Source organism: Vipera berus, assembly GCF_964194415.1.
Source record: "Vipera berus genome assembly, chromosome: 3".
Taxonomy (NCBI): Eukaryota; Metazoa; Chordata; class Lepidosauria; order Squamata; family Viperidae; genus Vipera; species Vipera berus.
Genome location: NC_138204.1, coordinates 125,701,471 through 125,717,285, shown reverse-complemented (window position 1 = coordinate 125,717,285; position 15,815 = coordinate 125,701,471). Strand labels below are relative to the sequence as shown.

General features: G+C 38.2%; 1 protein-coding gene across 1 annotated transcript in view; it reads left to right on the top strand.

Annotated features, from left to right (window-relative positions):
• ICE1 (interactor of little elongation complex ELL subunit 1) overlaps nucleotides 1-15,815 on the top strand; it is a 47,517-nt gene that overhangs the window by 9,185 nt on the left and 22,517 nt on the right. Inside the window, exons 2-13 of the mRNA XM_081324023.1 lie at nucleotides 1,387-1,445; nucleotides 3,037-3,072; nucleotides 4,001-4,018; nucleotides 4,403-4,514; nucleotides 6,691-6,767; nucleotides 7,753-7,790; nucleotides 10,115-10,197; nucleotides 11,107-11,146; nucleotides 11,257-11,316; nucleotides 13,836-13,925; nucleotides 14,056-14,073; nucleotides 15,093-15,460. Coding sequence (XP_081180149.1) covers nucleotides 1,387-1,445; nucleotides 3,037-3,072; nucleotides 4,001-4,018; nucleotides 4,403-4,514; nucleotides 6,691-6,767; nucleotides 7,753-7,790; nucleotides 10,115-10,197; nucleotides 11,107-11,146; nucleotides 11,257-11,316; nucleotides 13,836-13,925; nucleotides 14,056-14,073; nucleotides 15,093-15,460 — 999 coding nt within the window. The remainder of the gene's footprint in view (nucleotides 1-1,386; nucleotides 1,446-3,036; nucleotides 3,073-4,000; nucleotides 4,019-4,402; nucleotides 4,515-6,690; nucleotides 6,768-7,752; nucleotides 7,791-10,114; nucleotides 10,198-11,106; nucleotides 11,147-11,256; nucleotides 11,317-13,835; nucleotides 13,926-14,055; nucleotides 14,074-15,092; nucleotides 15,461-15,815) is intronic.

The following is a 15,815-nucleotide window of genomic DNA, read 5'->3' as shown; positions in this document are numbered from 1 at the left end:
CAGAAGAGCTAATCACAACCCACGTTCCTAGACAACACACACAAGCACTCACATAACTATTGGTATTTTTCATTCTTCCCCACTGCTACTACAACTTCTGCTACTCTGCCTACTACTCCTTGTGAGTAGTGCTAGAGAAAAACACCCCTTTCTAGCTGCTTTAGACTGTTTTACTTTTTTACACACTCCTCCCTTTCTCTCCCCCACACACTCAATTATTTCACAGCAAAGCTTTTATGATTAACCTTGCCATGCTGTCCTTGGGGACAGGGCTTAAAGAGAAGGGAAGAAAGCAACAGCACAGATGCTGGCAATTTTCTGGGCAACCTGTTCTCAAATTACTATAGCCTCCACCATCCCAGCATTACATCAAAGCTGCTAAACTACCAAAAGTGAGACAGATGTCAGATATGGCACTTCTTTATTCTTGCCCAAACAGTTCTCGATTACACGTGCAAAATCTTCATAATGATCCCTAAGCAAGTATTTTGAACAAGGTTTTATTACACATGAATTCACTAAAAGCGGCCTGAGGCCAAATACTGGGAATTCGGCTTCCCGTATTCTAGGAGGCAGGTGTACTAAAAGATGGGATAAGTAACAGCCAATATTCTGTAATCTGACCCCCGTCATACCTCCTCCTTCCTATTACTATAGTAATAAACCTTCCCATATCATTTTTTTTCTTCCTGAGCACTTAATCCTCCCCTCACAATCCAACTGGGATTGATTACTATGAGAATGGAGTCCTTAAGCATGTGTAGGAAAGTAAGAAGAAATAGGATGAACAGTAAATGGATGCTGAATGACTGAAAATGCTGAATAGAGAAGTCAATAACTAGTGTGAAAGAAGTACATCGAGGTGATTTGGTAATATAGAGAGAATGAACAAGGATTAAATTACAAAATAAATAGATGAAGAAAGAATGAATGAAAGAACCAAGAAGAGACCAGGAAAGTTGTGGTGATAGATAGTTTTAGAAAAAGAGCTCACACTTGTTCACAAATTCATTCATGTTTCTTCTATAGCAGACATGTCAAACTCACGACGTCACGGGACGTCGCGCAACAAATCGGGACAGTTTTGCCATTGCCGTCAGTGGGGTGGGTGTGGCTTCTGGATGACGTATCCGGCCCATGGGCCAGGAGTTTGACACCCCTGTCCTATAGCATTTTTTGGTTTAGTTTACCTTATTTTTCTAATATAATCTTACCTATAATGGTGTTAAATCTTTCTAGCTTTTCTTTATAAAATTACTGCAGCAGATTAAAACTTGCTGTGGATTAAAGCAGCCCATCAAGGTCTGAAACACTTCCTCTAAATCATTTTCAAAGTGTGACAGCTCTAATAAATATTCTTAATAATTTGTCATCTTTTTTTTGCAGAATTTGAATGAATATATTGCTGCCTTAATAGCTTTAAAACAAAAAATAATTGATGCTGAGTAAGTACCTTTTCATCCATTTTTGCAAGCGTTCATTTATTTTTGTAGTCCTAAACCATTTATTGAATATAATTAGGGACTAGATGGGAGGCTAGGAGTATGTGACAGTACAAATAAATTGGGCATGATGTGCATAAGGAGTCTAACATGGAATATAATCCACGCTATAATCTATAAGGTTCTGGTAAAATACTTTGGGGTATATCTTTAATACAGTTTGGGAGTTCTGTTATGTCGAACACTACTGTGGAAGATGGTATGGCAAAGATGTCAACCTGGTATACTTTGCCACTATGATAATGTTTTTCACATGGAATACCTGTGACTTTTCAAAAAGTGTTTGGAAACACTTTCACAGGAATTACTCATTGGAAATCATTTTATAAAGGTAAAGGTAAAGGTTCCCCCGCACATGCATGCTAGTCGTTTCCGACTCAAGGGGCCGGTGCTCATCTCCGTTTCAAAGCCAAAGTCCCATTTTATACCAACCACTAATTGACTTTCACTGAAATCATTTACTTTCAAGCACAACTGATGTGCTGGTTTTCCCCTCCTGAGGCCTAAAACATAAGTAGGCAACTTTTTGTCAATCATGGGATAGAACGGTGCTCATCTCTGTTTCAAAGCCGAAGAGCCAGCGCTTGTCCGAGGACGTCTCTGTGGTCATGTGGCCGGCATGACTAGATGCCAAAGGCGCACGGAACGCTGTTACCTTCCCACCGTAGTGGTCCCTATTTTTCTGCTTGCATTTTTACGTGTTTTCGAACTGCTAGGTTGGCAGAAGCTGGGACGAGTAACAGGCGCTCACTCTGCTACGCAGCACTCGGGATTCGACCCACCAAACTGCCGACCATCTGATCGACAAGCTCAGCGTCCTAACCCACTGAGCCACCGCGTCCCATATATGTGTGTGTGTGTGTATAAATATGTATGTGTATATGTGTGTGTGTGTGTGTGTGTGTGTGTGGCGTCCTGTCTCATCACAGATTAAAAAAAGTAAAAAACAGTAATACAAAAACAATCAGAAGTATTAGAATTATGATTGATTGAAAGGCAAGGAGAGGCACAGATATTAACCTCAGCAGAGCCACCTCAACAATAATGATATGTAGGTAGGTAGATAGTAGGGAGGGAGGGAGATGTTATGAGCATAGTATGTGCTCACTTAAGCACGTGGGGAGCAGTTCCCCACAATTGTGTGGCTCACCCCTCTACTGTTTACAGCCCTTGATATACTTTTCTGGAGGCAGTGTAGTCAACAGGGTGAAACAGATCCACATCCCCACTTTGGGGGATACATTTATGAAAACAAAAATGTGTTCTGTGAGAAATCAGATCTCAGATATTGTGTAAAAGATCTTACATTTGCTCAGAAGGAAAAGAGAATGCCTTCCTTTGTCTTCTTCTAAATATAAGAGAACATTTCCTGTAACCATCAGACACAACCATCAGACACAATTCAAGGTATTCAGTTTAGATTTTGGTCTCTATGAGTTATTTTTTTCCCCTTTGCCAGTCAGCACTCTGTCTTGTTTGTTTGTTTGTCATGTGTGGACTTTCATCTAATCCTTCTCCTGTTCTTTTCTTACAGCCACGTACTCGCAGAATACCAACAAAAGTGCAATGATATCCTTTTTTGCATTAAAAAAAAACCCCGCAGGGCCTTGCTTTATTATTGGAAATCTGAATTCTAGCATTTTCAACAGTGGCGTCGGAAGCTTCTAATAAGCAATGAGCAGTATTTTGATGCAATACTGAAGTGCATATACTATGCGTTTTATTTATTCACTATGTATTTTATTCAGACTTCTGAAATCTTGCTGGTGTAATCTGCCTGGGCTTTGATTGCCCAGAGTTGCATCAGGGAGCAGCAGCCACAACAACTTTAGTAGAAAGCATAGGCCTTGTTTCCATGACAATGAGAGTGTGTGGTGTTTCTGTGGGGAGGGGGTATTTGATACAAGGCATCCATAAAGTGAGAGCCCCTAATTATTGTAGTGTTCTGGCTCTTCAGTCATCAAGCTAGATGATGACTCCAAGATCACTTTTTAAAAAACATTGAATGCTGATACTTTTATACCAAATTTAAAATGCAGGTCTGCTAGTACAAAAGCAGGGATTAAGGGAAATAACCCACCCTTTATCCATTCACAAATCCATGAATCACTAATAGATATCCAGATGTCGGCCAAAAGTCCCTGAAGGGATTTCAGAATTTTATAAATAAACGTTGAACCTAATCAAACCAGTCAACTTTGATGGCTTCTAACAGTCATGATCCTTAATTCATTCTGTACTGTCATAGGATTTAATCTCCCTTCAATTTTTCTCTCTCCCATTTCTTTTAAGATTTTAACAACCTTTAACAACCTTCATTTCTTAATTCAGGCATCACCCCAAGTTTCTCATTATGTTTTCTCTCTCATTATTATGGATTCACACTTTCAAGAAACCTGTTCTCTTTTAAGAGAATTTATTTTTTCCCCTTTTCCCTGCTCTAGCATATGTAGCAAAGATAATTCTGTATGTCCTGTTTTCTTTAATAAGTCAGCACAGCTTCAGTTTGCTAAAAGGTAAGAATTTATTCTAGTTCAATTTCCCATTGTTCGGAGTTGTATGAATTTCTGGGTATTAATAGTTGTATGTTAAATTTGAATTTACCAATAAAGAATTAAAAGAAGACCGGGAAAAACAATAATTGTTATAGTGTGACTCTTGCCCAAGCAAAACAGCATGACAAAATACCATGTCATAGCATGACAATCATGTCATAGCATGACAATTAATCTTTGAATATAGTGTAGGATATTCTGGCTTATTGCTTCTTTGGGCCTTTGACAAAACAAATGCACAAAACAGAATTTCAGTTGAGTTTTAAGTTTTGTTTTGTTTTGTTTTTTTCCTAATATTTTTAAAGCCATGTTTTCTTTCTGTAAAGTTTTCTGTGTCCCTTTCAGAGAAAACAGTACACTTCATCACCAAGTGGAACAAATGTTCCAGAAAATATCACCTATGAAAAAGTGTCAAGAAGAACTGGGATCTGTAAAAGCAGAGCTGGAAGAGAAAAAGGTAGCTTTCTCTTTTTGAAACAGAGATCCATATTATTTAGAGGCACTGCATTTTTGTTTGTTCTTTTAAAAATTGTAACAGACTGTGATTTGTACCTGGAAATCTATGCATAAAGTTTTGGTTAAAAAAAATACTTAGGAATTTGTATCCCTTGGTACCATAGGTAAGTCATGTTTAGTAAGGAAGACTAGGACTTTTTTTTAAAAAAAATCCCATTTATATCCCGCCCTTCTCCGAAGACTCAGGGCGGCTTACAATCTAAAGCACAAATCAATGTGCTTAGCAATAGCCTTCATTCTATGTATATGCCTGCTTATTAGGGCTTTCACACACACACCCCCAAGCGGCATTATTACAAAGTCAGCTTAATTGACCCCAACAATCTGGGTCCTCATTTTACCTACCTCGGAAGGATGGAAGGCTGAGTTAACCTTGAGCCTGGTGGGACTCGAACCTGCACTAATTGCAGGCAGCTGGTGTTACTTAAGGAGGCATTAGCCCACTGCTCCACCAACTACTAGGAATTGGGCGGCTAATATATCTAAAATATTTGCTATTCAATGACCAGCGAAACTCTGGGATTTGTTTGAAATAAAACGCCGTCTTCCAGGTGACCATTTCCTACAACTCCAGCCCCCCCCCAACCCGGCTTTGGAAAAAAGATTTGGGAATCCCGAGGGAGAAGGAGACGCGAGGGAGGGAAGCTCACAGTTTCTGGCTGAGTCCCGCTTGGCTGCTAGGCTGGAAGTCGCTGACAATGATGCCCAGCTGCCGGATGTTTTCCACAAACTTTTCCAAGTGCTCCTCCAGCGAGTCGAACTTCTCCGCCATCCCTCGGAACCAGAGAGAGCAAGTTGAAGCCCCTCCGCGACAACCCCTTTCGCTACACCGGGCTCTGCGTTGCTAAAGAGCGCGGCCATCAACGTTTATCTACCATTTCCTCTTCCGGCTCAAGGAAGGCCTGTCTTTTTTTTTTTCCCTCTTCTTCTGTTTCTTTGAATGGACTATAACAGGATTCGAAAGCAGATGTTGTAGACTCCGCCCATACAAGAAAGACAACCTTCGCCTGCCCTCATGCGCATGCGTAGTTCCGTCTCCTGTTTAGTTCTCCGTTTGGGGGACCTGGAGCTTGCCTTCTGGTTTCGGTCGGGCGAATTAAGGACTCAGTCAAGAAAGTTATACAGTAGAGTCTCTTTCTCAGCTAAAGCCGTTGTATGATTGACAAGCACAAATGGGGTGTGAAACTTTTACAGGAAAAAGGAAATCATAGGCAAATGTATGTGTTTGCTATACATGACTCTGGGTATGTCTATCAGAAAAACACACCATAAAAGTTCTATCCCTTGACCCATGCAGTTATTTTAGTGGACCCTCTTGAAAAAGTACCAAAACAAAATAACTTTTCAGGGTTCTTGACTTTATTATGAAACAATTAGAAAGGTCCTCAAACATGCTGGGATTTGATGGCTCAGTATGTCTATTTGTACAGTATATGTGGAATAGTCTTCCATAAATATTTGGGATGTTCTTAAAGACACTGCCTGTTGATATCACAAAAGAAGGCTTTTGTTTACCTACCTCGGAAGGATGGAAGGCTGAGTCAACCTTGAGCCTGGTGGGATGCGAACCTGCACTAATTGCAGGCAGCTGGTGTTACTTAAGGAGGCATTAGCCCACTGCTCCACCAAGGCTTGAAAAATTAGCTTGCACTCATCTGTTGGCTAGCAGCTTTAAATTATAAATCTGTAATTATGACTGTATATTATTTGTATCGTCTCATGCCTAGTACATTGTTGGACTTCTGGTGAGGAACATACAGGCTATTCCATGAGGACTGTTACCAGTGAACATTAGTGAGTGGATGGTTGACTTTAGTCATGGATTTTTACTTCATTAGCAGTTCCACAGGCCTCCTTTTGCCCCATCCTTAAATGTAGCACAAACACTTCAATGCTTTTGGGATGCACATTGACAAACTAATATGGGTCACCATAGGCACCAAATAAAAAAATAAACATGTTAATTAATGCCTTTGGCTGATTATTATACAGTAATGGGAGGTTTTGCAGGGCCATGGTATTAATTAATAAACATAGATGAATTGTCCAAAAGATACATGAACACAGAAACTTCCATCTATATAGATCAACAATGTATTCCTATCGTCTTTTTTTAGAGTTCACTTAAGATATACCAAGAGACTCATCTGGAATATGTTCGAGTGAGAGAAGAAATGGATAAAAGTGACAGTGTGTGAGTCATTATAATGGAACTAACTAATGGATGTAGACTGCATTTGCCTTCTTTTTAATTAAAACATTCAAATAATCATCCAAGGTCTTCCTATAATTTTAGAGGTAAAAAGAAAGACAGACACAGAGAGAGTGAGAGAGATAAGGATCTTTGGGCAAAGCGGGTTATTAACTTCCTTGGCAGATTAGATAGAGGGAAGGTTAATATTCTTTCACATTAGCAAGACCAGAATATATTCCAATTTTTTATAGAAAAAGAAATGCAATTCCTATAAAGGGAAGCATAGCACTTAGGGAACTATTCCATGCAAAATGGAGACTTTCTGATGACTCATTCCCTTTTTGCGTAGATTTCCTCCTCTTCTGTGATGATAGTGTAACCAAATAGTTTTTGCTTGGTGAGAGAAGTAGATTTAACTCTGTACCCTCCACTAGTTCAGAGAAGCAAATATCTCAGGCTGGTTGCCAACCAGGTTAGCAAGTTTTCTCCTCAATTTTCCTTCCTGTTTCTCTTGATGAGTTTATTGTATGCTGTGAGCAGTCTTTAATAGGGATGTGCAAAATATTTGAAAGGGGACCTCAATAAAGCATGCTAACACATGCAAATCATCTGTCCTTGAAGTGTGTCTCTGAGCATGCACAGACAACACTTCCAGTAGTACCACCAGAGTAACAAAGTGAGTATGCATATGCAAGACATGCAGATAGCTCAGAGTAGCTTTTGAAAATTTTCAAATGACGTGGCCGCTTTGCTGCTAAAAGAATAGGTACTTCACTCATCCTTACAGAACAACACCCCCTTTTTAATGGTTCCGCAAATCCAGTTGTTGTTATCCATAAAGACTGTGGGCAGCCAACAGCTCACCATAAAACTAACCAAATTGTGAAATAGAATTAAATCTAAAATGCAACAAAAAATTATATTGAAGAAGTTCTTTGCTCATTTTCCACATATGTATTTTAAAATGTTTATTTTATACTTTCAGGAAGAAAAAATTAGAAATGAAAGTGAAAAAGCTTGAAGGTATTTTAGTCTTTATTATTGTTGTGGGGTTATGTTTCATAATCACAACACAAATGTACAATTGGGAAAAGATATTTGAATACACAAAAAGAGATTTTGGCCATAAAATTGAACTTGCTTCTCAAACTGTCATCTCATCTTCATCCCTGTAAACTAGGTAAATATATTTAATGCAATGCCATGCACTATATAGAGGGTTAAAGCATCCATTTACTAATGTTATCCATTGTCTTAATTATCAACATTAATAAAGGAAAAACATGGAAAGCTAAAAAGCTCTTATATTCTTTGGGAAGAAGAAAGTGGAACATTATCTCACTGCTTTGTCTCTGGCAAAAAACTGAAGCATTGCCATAGATAGCTGCAAAGACAAATCCACAACAATTGTCTTCAACTTAGTTCTTCCTTCTTTACTTTAAATTGAAAAAGTAGGTATGAAATAAGGTGGGATTCACTGTAACCCAGTGTGTCCCATATCTGGGCAAATTATCCAAAATCAGATAAAAGGTTTTTTTTCTTTAATGACACACGAACCAATTACCCAAACACCACAAAATATTTAAATTAACTTAAAGTGTTTTGCCTGCATTGAGGAAAAAAAACAACTTTCTGATAAATGGTTTTGGGTAATAAAGAAAAAAGTTTGGGAAACACTCCTTTAACCCACATGTAAGGAAATAAATTTAAATGGTCTAGAAGTCATAAAAGAGAATTCCCTTTTTGTGGAGTTCTTGGTATTCTCTAAACTTGGTTATTTGCTTGCAGACATTTCATTACCTAATTAACTAACATCAGTGCGAGTACATGTAGGGTTTGCTCCCTGTTTATACACAGTAGCTTCCCCTGCCAACAATACCCTAATCAAGGTACAAGCAGAAAAACCACACCCCCATCCAAACTCGTTGTGAGAACCCATTGGGTTCAAGAGTAGGAGATCAGGCGACGCACCCCTTAAAAGATAGATGGCTGCAGCAGGAAGTGCCAAGGCAATGCCCAAACTTACAGGGTGAAGCCAAGGTGTGAAGAAGGTTTCTGGGTGATGAGGTTTGAAAACCTCTAGTTGTGTGGTTCAGCCAAGCCACTGTGAGCAGTAATTTCAAATTGGGTTATCCCTGGAGATCCAGTACAGAGTCTGGATACTAAATGCTTTTTTTCTCTGGTACATATTTGGAAAGCATCATTACTTTTATGTGGAAACAGATTGCAATATTTGCAGAACTTAAATTAATAACCGTTAGTAATTAATTTTGTGTATATGTCAGCAGACATTTAACACCAAATTTCAGGTTCATTTATTTGTAATTCAGCTCCTATTCACCGAGTGTCTTGCATGCAATACATATCTGCTTGAAAGTTAAGGAGCAAACTAAGATTGTTTACCAAGTTCCATTTATGCTGTTGAGAAACCGCAAGGTGCTTGAGATTGAACTTACAACAATTATGACAGTGCTGAAAAAGGAAGTTTATGACAGTCCTTAAACTTGTGGCCCTTGTCACGTCCCCGTGACCAGGTGATTGCAATTCAGGCCCTTGACAACTGTCACAGCTGGCTTCCAAGAAGCAAAGTCATTGGGGAAGCCAGCAGGAATTCACAGATCATAGTTACATGATCTTGCATTTAATGACTGCAGTGATTTGCTTAACAATCACAGCCAGTAGGTCATGCACAGTCACATGGTGCTTGCTTTACGACCGAATCACTTAACAACAGAGTTGCTGGTCCCAATTGTGGTCACTAGATATTTGCATATTTGAGTTATATTTTAATGAATTTGATTAGGTAGTGACTAACCTGAAATCTCAATCTACATATTGCATTCTGAAAATGTATAATGTAAACATTATGACCAATATTTGTATTTTATGGTCTGTCAGGAAACTTTGAAGAAGTGATGTACAAGAAATATTCTGGATATGTATTTTGCATATTTATCATATATAACCTTTTATATGGAAGCGGTTTCTTTCAGATACTTTTATTCACTAAGAATTATTTTGTTTAGTGAGACCACCAAAAAGGCATTCCAAGCACATGCAGTTTTTTGTTTATACATTTGGAGAAAAGCTGTGGAACTGGTGTCTGCTGTTCATGTTTTACTGTGACTCTAACAAAGCAAAACTGTACACACATCCAGTGTGATGAAATCCTAATGAAATACATACTGGTACAGAGCTCAGTGTTGCAAACCGTGAATAAATATTAGAAGGCTAAACCAAAGCGAAAGGTACTAACATCCAGGTGCACTGATAGACTGTTGCCATAATTTTGAAAGCCGTCTCTGTTGTTTAATGCATTTTTATTACTTTGTGTTCCTTAAATGAAGAAGCTGCAGCAAAGCAGACTCAGGAATTTAAGCAACTGAAAGCAGAGAAGAAAGTACTCGAGAAGGAATTGAAGAAGGCACAGGTAACTTTTTAAAGCAATAATTTACATGTACAGTTTTCTTTTTTTTTTAAAAAAAAAAGACTAAAGTTTGTAGTATTGTTAAGTTGTAAGTAGTCACTTAATGTGACAGGGGGATTTAAGGTGTTCTAAGATAAGGAATGAATGTTGTCAGGAGTCATTTGAGACATAAGGTTTTTGTACCCTCTTGGGCACAATTCCCAGAACTGAAGGACACCTTCCATTGCTCCTCACATTTGTATTAGCCGTGCATATTATTTTGATAAGTTGACTAATGCAAGAAGGGGACTGAAAGTGCGGAACTGAACTGTTGGATTTATAGCTTCTTATTTTTGCGGTCAGTGTGGCAAGAGAAATACCATCTGCAGAAATGATGGTCATTCCAACTAACTGCTTTGTGATGATAATGGTAATACTTGAAACAATATCCAGGATGCAGGGTACCCTTGTGTGCATGGAGGGGAGAGGTTTGCCCCAACCACAGCCTTAAATTTGGAGGGGCAAAGGAAGAAGCAAAATGCATGACAAACTAGAGGGAGGTGGGAGCCAAAGACCAGGGTCGCAAACACCAACTGTTTAACCATTTAAACAATTGTAAGAATAAATTGTCCTAAACTGGATGTTTCCAATCTGATATTATTCGTGTAAAGGAGCATTCTTTTAACACAATGTTTCCCAGATATGTTGTGATTACAACTCCCAGAATTCCTTCCCAGCATAGCTTATTGCCATTCTGGTGGAAATTCTGAGAAGTATATTTCAAAGGCATCTGAAGACTGACAAAGGCCACTTTGATGTTTTTAAGTAGTTCACGGGGAAAACAAAATAGGACATCGTTTTCAGCGTCACTACTGCAGATTGTGTACGTCCATTAGTTTAAATTGCTTTTCTCCCCTTTTTTTTGATTAATAGGAAAAGATCGATGGCTTCCCTAACACAAAGCAAAAGAAAGGTGACCTTTTTGTGATTTGTTCCTCTTTTGGTGGGGGAGGGAGGAGATACTTTATTTTGATTCGCAGTTTAAATTTTTAATCTGATGTAGCTGGTTCTCTTTCCTCTCAGTGTTGAAAAATGCAGAGACCCAGAGCGAGAGTGAGAATTTGGTAGCAAATGTCGACAAAGGTTAGTATATGTAAGTCTTGCATATATTGCCGTTGATTATTCTTCTGTTCTTTGGTAACTGGTATAGTTGGATTATTCAGTAGAACAGGGGTGTCAAACTCAATTTCATTGAGGGCCGCATCAGCATTGCGGTTGCCCTCAGGGGGCCAGGTGGGTATGGCCAGGGTGGGTGTGGCCTACTGGGGTGGGTGTGGCTAGAGTGCATATGGCCTACTGGGTGGGCGTGGCCAGCTCTACATCGTTCGCATCAAGGGTGCCTATGGGGGCCTGGGCAGGAGTGGGACAGATCTGAGGGTCTCTGGCAGAAGGAGGGTCTCTGGGCCAGGGCCAAGGCAGTGGGGGCCGTTCCCTCACTGTTTCCAGGATGGCTTCGCGGGCCACATGAAACCACTTCGCGGGCCGCATCCGGCCCCCGGGCCTTGTGTTTGACATGTCTGCAGTAGAAGGTTTTGATGCTTTGGTATGTATGGATTGTCAGGTTTTCAGTCAGCCTATATATTTACGCTCTCCAGACACTTAATCCCCTTATTTAGGAGACAGTCTCTTTATCACAGGCATGATGAAACCATTAACACACAGAGATGATTTGCTCAGAACACAAATCTTTCTGATCCACAGAGTGAATGCTAGGGCCTTTCCTCCCAGTTTTCAAACTCCGTGGTTACTTAGCCATTTTCCTGATGACCCTTGAAATCACCTAACCTATGATGATATAGTGGTTCTCTTTAGCATGAGAACCATTGGTTCCTGCCTGGCCAGATTAATTCTTTGCAGGAGGAGCACAAATTGGAGATTTCTCCAAAGGCTGCAAAGGATTCCTTGACGTAACATTTATTGTGTATTCCACCACAATGTTGAAATTATTGAAACATTGAGAGAGAGATGCAGGATAAAAAGATTGTCCCACTGTTCACCTGAAAGCAAGAGCACAAGTGTACAGATTGTGAAGATAATGAAGAGTTCAAAGCATTGGAACAGAAAGAGAAATCAGTACTTTACCCCATTTTAGAAAAAAAAACACCAGTGTAATGGTAGAGAACTGGATGATATCGTAAATAACAAGCATAGCAAAGAAGCAAAGTTTGGAGATTGGTTATGAAGCTAGTGGAGAAATTTGGGAAGGAAGAATGTAAGGAAGTGGAAGATAGAAATTATTTGGTGTTTTAGGAATGAAATCATTGGTCCTATCAACTTTTCACACAAAATCAGTTATTTGAGATTTTTAACAAGTGGCAATGTGATGATTGGACATTCTATGCTGAGTTTGCTCTGTTTGAATTTAACAAATTAATAAAAAAAATGTCTGCGAGAGGCAGCAAGCTATAGAATTAATTAAAAATAATAAAACTATTTGAGGATTAATTTCTTGCCTTTTATAAGTGCAAATCATTACCTATGAAAGCAAACACATAAAAGCTGCCAGTTTTTAAAAATTCTGCTAGCGCATCTACCAAAACAAGTATCTTTTATGTACATGATAATGTCAGAGAGGGAAGATGAAGGAAAATGTGCTCTTTCAAATGCTTTCCTGCTTAGTCAACTTAAAAAGTGATTTTTTTTCCTTATCCCAGGTGATATGTTTTAAATTTATGTGTTTTTTTATATGCAGGTAGTACAGAACATAGTAATTTGAATGCTAAGGGGGGGGAAATTATATTTTGTTAACATTTTTGGGTTCGTTATTTAATTAATGAAGAGACTAGCAGAAATTACAAGGAAATGATGCAATTTAAATTGATGTGTTTGACTTCTTGGTATTGTTTATCATACCAATAGCCTGAATTCTCTAAGGAGGTGCAAAACTCAGGAGAGTTGTAGGAAAGGAAAGAGAGTCTTATGACTTAACACTTAGATAAAACCAAAATTATACAGGAATATGTGTGTGTGTGTAATTATATATATATGTATGTATGTATGTATATGATTGAATTCTGATTTTGTGTTTAAATATTTATTTTGATATCTATTTTGGACTTCTCTAGGATCTCTTAATTAAGTCTTATTATGTTCTGCAAACAGATCTATATTCCACGATGCTATCGCTAATGGAAATCTCTTGTTTCTTATACCCATCTTCATTGCTGATTAAACTGTGTAAAAGAAAAACAATATTTTATTTGTGACAATGACTTTTATATCTCCATCAATTATATATGCAAGACAGTTCAGTAGAAAGAACTCAGTGGAGTCCAGGATATCTATGATTTTCCATTCTTTTTGTTAATGTGTTGTACTTTAGGCCTTGGGCATTGACTTTTTGATGACCAACATCTTTTTTTTTCCAAACTTCAAAAAGTGGCTTTCCTGAATTGTGTATATTCTACACATACGCCCCTTGTCTGGCGTATTTACTGTATAACTTAACATTTTGAAGATATGCTTCATATTTTTGTTTAGAGACACAGCACAATTATCCCCCTGAATTTTTCTTTTTATCTATGTCTTGGATTGCCTATATGCCATGTCCCAGCACATCAAACCACATGTAAACATTATAATGATGTGGATTTCTTTTACAGAAAAAATTAAATTTCTGTTGGAAGAGCTTTGGCAGTGTATAGAAAGCTCTACAGGAAAAAAACAGATCAACAAATGTGAGCATGCATTAGGTGAGATCAAATAACAGTGTTTTAAAGGAAATTTAAAGTAACTTAAAAAAAACTTCTCATTTTTAATCTTAAGTAACACTCACTCTTTTTTTCCCTCCCTCTCTAATTGCTGGTTTTCATGTTCCTTCAGAAACACGTGGAAAGTCAAGTAAGTAATTTCCAAATGTATTTATTTATTATTAAAGAAACCTATATAGCCTCCCAACTCAAACACAGCTTAGAGTAAGAGACTAAAATGCAATATTCTCCCTGTTCATTTTTACATTTGTTTATCTGTTTCCTTTGCCTTTGTCTGACCTTCTTCTGTCTTCCCTTCTTTCTCTCCAACCTACTCATCTTTGTGTTTTGTTCTTTCCATGTATTTGGTATCAGTTTTTCATTGTGTGCCAGTCATGTGTATCTGTGTCTGACTGCATTGTAATCTGCCCCTCTTTCTTTGTCTGAAAGAGAAAAGCAGAGACAGAAATAAAAGAAAATACGGCCACCCTCCCTTAAGAATATGGGATTATGCCAAGATACCCTTTGAACATGCCCTACATACCCACAGTTCCCCCCCACAGCTATCAATAGTTAAGAAAGATCAGCACTTACACACTCTTCCTTGTCACTTCTGGGAGAAACAATCATATTAAAGGATTCCATCCTACTTGGTTAGAGTTCTTTTGATCTGTGGAGATAGAACTCTGGAGTAGAGATAATAATAATGTGATCCTCAGGCTTGATCTCTGCAGAAATGGGATTTTATTTTGTTTACAGTCAAAAATGCCTCTTTGCTCGAAGGATGTTTTCTAGTGAGCTTGTATATTGCAGTAGCTTTATAGTGCTACTATAGTGTGCATATGTTAACATGAGACAGGCTCCCCAGTGTGGGAGGAATGGGCAGTCCTTTCATTTTTCTTCACAGGAGTAAGGAGTGGGAAATGAAAGAGTTTATTTGGAGACAACACAGGAATGCTTCCTTCTATAGGTGACACTAACCTTAACATCTACTCCTATATATAATTTGCTCTTGGAATTCAAAGGGGGAAGGGAAGGGAAATACCTTTTAGCTAACAGTCTTTAACAACTGGCACAAATTATTTTGAAAAGTATCTTTGTGCTATCTTAAACTTCCAGGGAATGGAAATAAAATGCATCACAGAATTATTATTATTTTTGGTCTTCTAGAAAGAGGGCAGAATCCTGAAAAAGCGAAGAAATCTGAAGGAGCATGGATTTCTGTTTTTTCATCAGAGCCCTCTACAGTGCGAACATCCCCAGCATCACTGAAGATACAGGTGGACAAAAAAAATGCTGGAAATAGTCACCCAATAGAAAACAAATTTATGGAGACTACTAAAGCAAACAACCGTGATGTTTCTGATGAAAACAGATGTCTCGACGGTTTTGCTGAAGCAGATTTTGCAACAAGTAACATGGAACTTCTCAGCAAGGAGCAGGAAGAGTTTGGTGAAAGTCTGCAAGATGTTTTGAAATGGATTAGTCCTCTTCCTCCTCTATTGTCACCCTTACAGTTTTCACCTGCTACTACTCCAGTAAGTTCCAAAAGGGGAATGAAATTAAATATTTAACTTATTTAACTTCAGAAATCATGTCAAGACTGCTCTGGTTGGAGATAATTGTTGACTAAAAGTAACATGAAAAAGACATTGATGTCTCCGATGAGCTTCTAGCCAGCAGTTGTAAAGAAGAAGTAAAGAAGTTTTATAAGTTTCAAGAATGAACTTCTTTCTTGGGGGAAAAAAATCTTTTTCAAAGACAAGAATTTTAGAATTTGAATAGATACTTTTTTATGGAAATAAGTGATGAAATTGATACAACAGAATTAGTGTATGTGGAACAAAACATATTTCAGTTATATCATTTGCAACTATCCAAGCAAAATTTGTT